Source organism: Acomys minous (assembly GCF_964271855.1).
Source record: "Acomys minous genome assembly, chromosome: 13".
Lineage (NCBI taxonomy): Eukaryota > Metazoa > Chordata > Mammalia > Rodentia > Muridae > Acomys > Acomys minous.
The window spans coordinates 47,756,984-47,766,420 of NC_140495.1; the positions used below are offsets into that span (position 1 = coordinate 47,756,984).

The 9,437-nt window shown below is 49.9% G+C and overlaps 1 protein-coding gene and 1 long non-coding RNA gene across 2 annotated transcripts in view; one reads left to right on the forward strand and one right to left on the reverse strand.

Annotated features, from left to right (window-relative positions):
• The window catches only part of NEDD4 (NEDD4 E3 ubiquitin protein ligase), a 94,249-nt gene extending 92,355 nt beyond the window's left edge, over nt 1–1,894 (reverse strand). The window contains exon 1 of the mRNA XM_084752891.1: nt 1,755–1,894. Within this exon, the coding sequence (XP_084609017.1) occupies nt 1,755–1,801 (47 nt within the window). The 5' untranslated portion in view covers nt 1,802–1,894. The remainder of the gene's footprint in view (nt 1–1,754) is intronic.
• Nucleotides 1,895–1,986: 92 nt separating this feature from the next.
• LOC311581023 lies at nt 1,987–5,152 on the forward strand. Its single transcript, XR_014773630.1, has 2 exons — nt 1,987–2,630; nt 4,563–5,152. It is a non-coding gene; the product is annotated as an uncharacterized lncRNA (long non-coding RNA).
• The last annotated feature ends 4,285 nt before the right edge of the window (nt 5,153–9,437 follow it).

Here is a 9,437-nt window from a genome sequence, read left to right on the forward strand (position 1 = left end):
CCTGCCTCTGCCTCCTGAGTGCTGGATTAAAGGTGTAGACACCATGTATTTAATAGCCCACCAGAGCCTATTGCTCCTAATTGTGACTCAGTACCCACAGCCCACAGCCCAGCCTTTGTCTTTGCCTCTCTTCCCTATTGCTCCAGTAGCACCCAACTACTCTTTTTTTATTTTTTTTTATTTTTTTGGGGGGGGGGAGGTTTGGAGACAGGGCTTCTCTGTGTAGTCCTGGCTGTCCTGGAACTCACATCAATCTGCCTGCCTCTGCTGGGATTTAAGGCATGCGCCACTACGCCTGGCAAGATGTATTTTTCTGTGTGTGTGGTGTGTGTGTGTGTGTGTGTGTGTGTGTGTGTGTGTGTGTGTGTGTGTGTGAAGTGTGTGTAAGTGCCACAGCCTGGAAGAAGCACAAGATCTGGAGCTGAAATTACAGGTTCGAGGTGCCCTATGATGGTGCTGAGCACCCAGCTCTGGTCCTTTACAAGAGCTCTCTCCTCCTGCCCCCCTACCCATAGCTTTCCCATGAGTAAATCTCAAGTACTTTATCTCTAGGCCTGGCTTATTTCACTTAATGTCTTCCATTCCACTCATGTTTAAAAAAAACAAAAAACAGGATCACCTAAGAAACCAAATTCTAACTGACCACACACACACACACACACACACACACACACACACACACGGGGGGGGGGCTCCAAAATACCCTTCAACAACTATCCTACATTAACGAAATGTCCGCTGTTTATAAACAAAAAGCTCTTAGGGAAATGGGAAAAATTGGAGGGCTCCAACTTGCTAAGAAAATCCACCATTACAATAGTTTGGAGGTACCTGAAAAAGGAAAAAGAAATTGTGGGGCTGGGAATTTGCTGCTAATTAGGCCCAATCTTGATAAAAGGCGCATGTGAACGCTAGATTAAGTAACAGGAAATCGCAGATTTGATATTCTCTCTCTCTCCCTCCCTCCCTCCCTCTCTCTCCCTCCCTCCCTCCCTCTCTCTCTCTCTCTCTCACACACACACACACTCTGAAAGGGTCACTGTTAAACACTTCGAAGTCTTTAATGCCCCACCCATTTGAGACAACCGCCAGCTCCATGGAAGCTCTCCTCAAGAGGGCCTCACTTTTAGTGAGCGCGAGGCAAAGTCTCGATTAAGTTGTTCGACTGTAACAGACGGCTTTGCCTGCCTCAAATCCTTGTACTGCAGTTTTCAAAGCCAACAGCTGTGGGGGGGGGGGGGTTCTTTGAAGTATTTATACCCCTTCTGTCTTCTTCTTTTTTAAAAAAAACACCAACAAAGGCCGTGAAACAAAGTGCGAACTTCCCACATCTGACACTTGCCTTGGAGTCGAAGGAATCCCACCGCCCCCCCCCCCGCGCCCGTTCCCACCCTGGCCCCTGGGCAGCCATGGCAGGAAAGTCGCTAAGTTCGGTCTGCTCCCGCCCCGGCGGGAGCGAGATGCTGACTCCCTGGATGTCGCCCCACCCAAGCCATCGCCCTCCCCGAGAGGGTGCGCGTGTCCAGGCCGCGGCCAGGGCCCCCGGAGGCCGCCCGGGAGGACGATGGCCTGGAGCAGCAAGGCGAGCAGGCGGGGACCTGCCCCCCCCCACCAAGGCCGCCTCGTGCGCGCCTCTTTCCACCTCTCCCTCCCCGCGTGCCCCGCTCCGGAGCGCGCAACCGAGCCCCGGCCCGGATCGCCAGCCTTCCCCCCACGGCCGCGATGGGTCCCCGCGCGGCCCGCAGCCGCCCCGCACCTCGTCCTCCTGGAGCCCAGGCACCTCCGCCTCTTCGGCTGCCATGTCCGAGCTCACGCTGGACGCACCGCCCCGCCCAGGCTGCAGCGGCGGGAGAGGAAAGGGAGGAGGCGGCGCTGCGGCGGAGGCCCACCCCGGGTGCGCGCGGGGGTGCTGGGGCGCGCGGCGGGAAGGGGCGGGGCGCGCGCTCCGCGGCTGCGCGCGTGGCAGGGGGGTGGTGGGGGGCTGGGTTAGAGCAAGCGTGGCGGGACTCCAGAAACAAGGAGCTCCTCGGGGGCGCGCGTGGCGGGGCCCGCGGCAGGGACGCGCGCGCGGAGGAGGGCTGGAGAGGTTGGCGGCAGAAGCCCGCAGCCCCCGGAGTAGGCGCGGGGGGGCCAGGGCCGAGGAACGTGGCTCTTCTGCAGAGGCGCTACCTTGCGGTTTTGCCCAACAACAGGTCTTGCCCGGGAGCCCGCCACGACTGGGCCTGTGTCGCCCGGAGATCAGGCGTCTCAGCCCCAGCCAAAACCCACATTTGATAGCGTACACTTGGAGGGGATCAGAAGGCACCCAGGACCCGGGAGGGAATGCGCAGGCCTAAATCTGGCGGAGTGTCTTGCTTCATGGCCAGCCACCATGTCTGCTTAGCTGAGCCCCGATCGTCAGCACAGCGCAACGGCGCAGAAGAAAAGGGTGGGGGTGGGAAGGTAGCCGCTGCTGCTCCTGTTTTGAAGCTGGGCTTATTGTGTCTCCCAAGCTCGCTTCCAACGCTGACTCGATCTCCTGAGCCTAGATTCCAGGCCAAAATGATGCCGTGTGTTTCTATAGTGGCAAAAATTTTGCGGAAAACGGACTCTCAAAAGCTGGTTTCAGGGACCGCGAGATAGCTAAGGAGGTAAAGGCCCTCGGCACCCCAAACCAATATGGAGGAAAGAGAGAACTGACTCCAGCAAGTTGTTCTTCGATCTCCACACGTACCTACAAAATAAATAAGAGTTAAAAAAAAAAAACCACAGATCTTATTTCAATTTTTCTCAAGAGAAGTAAATTAATTCTGAATTACTAGTCACCGTCTAAAATGTTGACCCGTGTGAGCAATTGATTGTTTATATAATATTTCATTGAACTTTGGCAAAATCCATTTCATTCATATTAGCTGTCAGAATTCTGTTAATATATAATCCACATTTTATCATTTGTGTTAGGACAGATGTGACAAGTAAATATGGGTAGAGTATTCCTGAATAGTCAAATTGTTGGCTTACTTAAATCTAAACATTATCATGGGGCTAGCAGTGTAAATTATTAATAGAGTGATGCCTAACATGTTGAAGACCCAGCCTCACAAATAAGTAAACAAACAGGCGGTCGTAGAATTAACTCTTTTGCTTAATAAATGCACATATTTGCTCGCTTAAATGTAAAGAATAAAATAAGCCAGGATTAGGGATTTTGCTCAGAGGTAGAGCGCTAAGGCCCTGGGTTGGTCCTTAGCTCTGGAAAAAAAAAAAAAGAATAAAATAAGCTGATCATAGTGGCTGATCATAATCCCAGCACTCAAGAGGCAGAGGCAGAGGGATCTCTGAGTTCGAGGCCAGCTTGGACTACATAGTAAGTTCCAGGACAGCGAGGGCTACATAACGAGACCTGTCTCAAAAGAAGAGAAGAAGAACAAAATCTATTATTTTGAGAATAATGATTTCTCCTAATATCTTGTTGCATATTTTTTAAAAAAATAAAGCAGGGTCTCACTGTGTAGCATTAACTGGCCTGGAATTCACTGTATAGAACTAAGAATGGCCACAAACTCACAGAGATCAGCCTGTCATTGCTCCCTGAGAGCTGGGTGACATGTGCCACCACGTATGTTGCTATATTTTTTTTTTGTATTTAATTGTAAGTAGGTCATTTATGTTATTTCAAACAAGAGCAGAAATCAATTCTATTACTTGTATTAATATTTAAAGATGGAAGAACACATAGCTTGAAATTGGCAATAGGATCCCTGAGAAATCCCGCACGAGATGACGAGTGGAAGCACTCGATAATCCCGGATCCCAGCACTTGAGTCATGGCCCTGTTCTTTGCATCAAATGAAATCGTAAGGAAGAATTAACCTGGCACCTGCTCATGTAAGATGAACGAAGCAGTCACTCTCTCCTGGCAGAAAGCTAGGAGGGGCTCTGTGAAACTGGCTTGTGAAGTTAAAAGGAACTTCAAAGAGGGAAGTGGTCAACTGGCGGTCCAATAGCTAACCTCAAGCTGAGGAAGCTATTTAGAATGGGAAACCCCTTTTCTCTATGGGAACCCCTCTTCCTCAGCTTGATGGGATTTTCATGGAGGGGTTGTGTGTGTTCATGTTGGCCAGCCACAGTGAGCATGTGGAGGTCAGGCTCGGCTTTGTGGGGTCCTTTCTCTGCTGCCATCTTTTTTATTTGTTTTCTTTTTTTGGGGGGGAGGAGGGTTCGAGACAGGGTTTCTCTGTGTAGCCTTGGCTGTCCTGAAACTCTGTATAGACCAGGCTGGCCTCCAACTCACAGCGATCCGCCTGCCTCTGCCTCCCGAGTGCTGGGATTACAGGCGAGCGCCACCACGCCCAGAGTCTCTCCTGCCATCTTCATATGTGTTGTGGGTTGTAGGGATGGAATGCGGCCCTCCATCATACCTCCTTTTACACGTGCACGTGTCCTATTGGTTCTGTTCTTCTGAAGGACCGACATATGCAGTAACTGGTTATGGTGATATTTAAGTATTGTGAAGTAGGTATTCCAAACCTCAGGTTTTCCAGATTTTTAACTCAAATCCTTCTCTTTTTATTCTCTTCTAGGTGTGTTGAAATAAGTACTTCAAAAGCCATGGGCTGGGAAGGCTCCAGCACCTTGCCTTCTTAGGAAGCAAACTGAAACTCACTGGAAACTGAGGGATAAGACATCAGCTTATTCGATCGGGAGCTCAAGCAATCTCCACAAAGGTGCTTTCCACATAATCATGCCTGTCCGTAGCGGCAGAGATGGCGACTCGGCTCACACTGTCCACTGCAGCATCCTGAGGTCTGCAGAGACCTGGCCTTAGGCAAAACCAGATCTTGGCCTGAGATCTGCAGATACCTGACCTTAGACAAAACCAGATCTTGGCCTGAGGTCTGCAGAGACCTGACCTTGGGCAAACCCAGATCCCTGGCCATATCACAGAAATAACTTTAGAGCTAACCTGTTTGACGCAGAGTTGGAGTTTATTAGAAAGAAACAGAAGAAGCCGGGCAGTGGTGGTGGAGCACACCTTTGAGCCCAGTGCTTGGGAGGTAGAAGCAGGCAGATCTCTTGGGAGTTCAAGGTCAGCCTAGTCTACAGAGCACTTTCCAGGACTGCCAGAGCTACACAGAGAAATCCTGTCTCAAAATAAATAAATAAATAAATAGGAAGTACTGCTTAAGTGTCTAAACCATAGACTCCTCATCCTGATGGTCTCCATTACATCTCGAAGGGTTGCTTAGAAATGCTTTTCCCCCTCTTTTTGATAAGTAAGATTCTAAGGTGGCTCCAGCGGCTCCCTGAGTGGGATTACAGTGAAGTGAGATACAATCAGGAGCCACTAGGATTGCACAAGTAGCCGGGACATGCTCTTGTACTGTAACTGGGTTTTCTGATGAGAGTCATGATAAACTGTAGGTTTATAGCTAGGAGGTGGGGGAAAGCCTCAAGCAAATGGTAATTGTGTTGGGATCTCTTTTGTGCGTGTGTGTGTGCAATGTGAGTGCTGGTGTACACGGTGTATGGAGACTATAGCTCACCTTAGATGTGCCATCCAACAGTTTTTCTTTCTCCTATCCAGCCACCCCCTCACCCCCCACCCACCCCACCCACCCGCATTTAACAGCAACTCCCAGAATCCAACTGTGTTCTCCCCACAGCTTAGAAGTAAAAGCACATGCTGCCACACCCAACTTTTTTTTTTTTTAACATGGATTATGGGTCTCAAACTGAGGTCCTCTTGCTTGCAAGGCAAGCATTTTACCCACGGAGCCGGATTCTCTTGTGATGGAATTTTCCACGCTCAGCCAGTAAGTGGCTTTAATGGGCCCGCACCCACAGTCTCCACTGTATTTCTGTCCTATCTCAGTTCTCACATAATGTAGACACCCTGCTGAAGCCAACCGGGTTCTTTCCTTCGGCGTGGACTGAGTGAGGGAGTGAATGCGTGAGTGTGCAGAGGCATGTGTTGGTGAGAGCACAACTTGCAGGAGTCAGTTCTCGCCTTCCACCGTGTGGCTCCCACGGATCAAACTCAGAACAGCCATCTTGCTAGCACTCAAGTAATTTCTTATCTTTTTTCCCCTCACAAACAGGGTTTTCTGTAAAGCCCTGTCTGTCCTGGATCTTATTCTGTAGACCAGGCTGGCCCCCAAGTCATTTCTTCCTTCCCTATTCAGTTTATAAAAGCTCGCTGTCTACTCTGCTCACTCAGGTGCTGTTCTCTGGACCTTTTCTGATTCACCCAGTTTGTAAACCAACCTTTGCTCAAATGAACACTGAAATGTTAATGTGGCTGTGTTTATCTTTCGGTGGTTCAAATCTCGGCCCAGGACACTTGTGTGTGGCCATTGCCATAGACGGGGAACCTGGCATTTTACTCTGCTCACTCTGTGGAATTTGCATAGCGTTGTTGGATTTACCCACCATCCCCTGGTTGGCAACTCATCCCGAAGGGCTCCTGTACCACTGGCTGTCAGCTTTTGCCTTTGGGGATGGCAGAAACCCTCCCCGACGTCCCTGGAGACAGAATTATGACTTATGAGCACCACACTGTCACTTTGTGTGCAGCTACTATGCTGGGCTATGCCAGCCAAAGAACTGTGTAAAACTCACACAGGAAGCGGCAGAGTCTCCAACAGTGATCAGGGAGCCCAGTTGCTGTCCCACACTGACACTCAGCAGCCACGGCATGGGCAGGAAAAGGCCCTGCTCAGGAACACCCATCTACCTGACTTTTTCTCAGACTGGAAAGCTGCCTCTTCCATCCTCCTCCCCAAACCTGCCTCCTGGTGGTGTCATCACCGCCTCCTATTTCTCAGAATCCAGGCTCTAAAAGCCTTCTCCTGAACTTACTTTTCTGTACCAGGAAGTTCAAAGGTCTGTATTGAAGCTGACCACAGAGTGGAACTGCCCTGAGGGCAGTAATACAGGAAGCCCTGCTGCCACCTGGCCTGGCGGGAGGGGAAAGGTGGCAGGATATTCCCAGAAATCCCACAGAAGAGCTGAGGAGGTAGCATGATGCTAGGCATGGGGACCTGAGTTCAGACACACTCCCCGCAACACAAGCAGGTTAGGGATTGCAATCCTGTGCTGGAGAGGTATCCTTGGGGCTCTGGCCAGCCACCTCCACTTACTCAGTGGGCAAATGAGAGACCCTGTTTCAGAAAGCAAGGTGAATTGGCTCACGAGGACACTTGGGGCTGTCTCCTGGCTTCTGTATATGCACTTGCACACACATGACCACACACACAAATATTTTTTCACAGTAATATGAAAAAGCACAGCCTCCCTGTTTTTTGTGTTTTTCCTAAGCTTCAGGCCTGTGTTTCTCACTAGCTAGCTCTATCAGAATATCACGAAAAACATTCAAACTCAGTGCATCTGAAAATGTCATCATCCTTATTTCCTGTCTCTGGAGACGGCCATATTACCTATTCAGTTCCCAAGGATACGGTGAGTATCCTTCAATGCATTCTCCCTGCCTCCCTCACTTCTGTCCTGCACCAGTTTTACTATATGATAGAAATTCTACCTGATCTCTCTCTCTCTCTGTCTCTCTCTGTCTCTCTCTCTCTCTCTGTCTCTCTCTCTCTCTCTCTCTCTCAATTTCATATCTCCCCAACCTCATCTTACTGGTGTCAGCTTGTTCCTGATTTTTTTGTGTGTGTATATATACATATATATACATACACACACACACACACACACACACACACACACACACACACACACACACACACACGCCATATAGCACAGGCCTGCCTATTGTCACACCATATAGCACAGGCAAGTGGGCGACACCCAGAGACTGGCCTGCTACCACGAAACATGTGGAAGTAGGAAGACATCCAGAGACCCACCCAGTGCAATGTCACACAGGCAGGCATAGACGTCTAGAGGCCAGTTGTGGGGAAGGCAGAGGAGGAGGCCACTCAGAAGCCTGCTGGTCATGTGGCCAGCTTCCAGCAGGAGCCTCTAGAATGTGAAAGTATGTGGTGGACAGATGGGAGGGAAAGAGAAGCAGAACAGTCTGAGCATTATGAAGGGAGATGGAACGAGATGCTAGGGTGGAGACGAGCGGCCTGCTGTGAGCAGCCAGGCCTGCCACATGGTGAAGTTCCAGCCTCTGAGTGTGTGTGTGTGTGTGTGTGTGTGTGTGTGTGTGTGTGTGTGTGTGTCTATGTGTGTGTGTGTGTGTGTCTTTCTGTCTGTCTGTCTGTGTGTCTTTCTGTCTGTGTGTGTGTCTGTGTCTGTCTGTCTGTCTGTCTGTGTCTGTCTGTGTTTTGGGTAAGCCAGCCCAAAGGGCAAGAGAGCTGCCCGTGCCCCCTGCTGGCAGTGGCTGCATTGGGTGAGCTAGCCAGGGCAGTGCTGGAGAGGGCAGGTGAGGGAGAGCTGGCAGGCTGACCAACTCAGCTACCACCCAGGCCCAGATCCAAGGCTTTGACTTGGCCCCACCCCAAAATCTACCTCATCTAAGGGATCCAAAGCTGAAGGATCTCCATGACACAGGGCAACAACAGGACGACCAAGAGGAGTGCCAGTGAGGATCCAGCTTGATGGTGTAGCAGAAGCCAGAGGTCTTGAACTAGATCAGTGACTCACTGCAAGCAAAGATGTGTGGACATCTTTGGGTCCCAGTGGGACCCACTGGGACACACCACAGCTTTCACAGAGAGATGATTTCTATGCTTCGTTTTGTTTATTTTGTCTCATTTTTTATTTTGGCTGATGGGCAGGGCAATTGCAAGGGCAGAGGGCGGATACAAAGGGAGATGAGTGGGACTGGGGTACATGATGTGAAACTCACAAAGAATCAATAAAAAGCTAAAAAATATTTTATATGTATGTGCACACGCACGTGTGCACCCACAAACACCTGTATACTGGTACTTGCAGAGGCCAGAAGAGGGTGTCAGATTCCCCTACCCCACAATATGGCTGGTAAGAACCAAACTTGGGCCCTCTGCAAAAAACAGCAAAGACTCTTAGCCACAAAGCCATCACCTCAGCCACCAGATGCTTTTGTATTTATTTATTTATTTATTTATTTGACCCAGGCTTGAACCCTTTGTCTTTTTTTTTCTTTTTTCTTTCTTTCTTTTCTTTTCTTTTTTTTTTTTAATAACACAAATGTTACAATGTCTCATTTTTCTCTGAGGTACCTTCCTCACTGGTGAGGACACTGGATCTGCTCACACTGACTTCCAAGGGCAAAGGCCAGCTGTGCACATGTGCTCTTCACTCAATAACCAGCAAACCATGGCAATGTCCCCCAGAGTACCAGTACCTAAATGATTGTCATCATGTGTTTGGTTCAAGAAAGTACCTATAGGGGTTGGGAAGAGTCCAGCGGGGCGGAGGCCAGCCTCGGGGCAAAGGTTCTGGGATATAGAGCTTGGCTTGTATTCTTGAGCAGAGTAGGGATGCTCAGGACTCAAAGAGCCATCCAG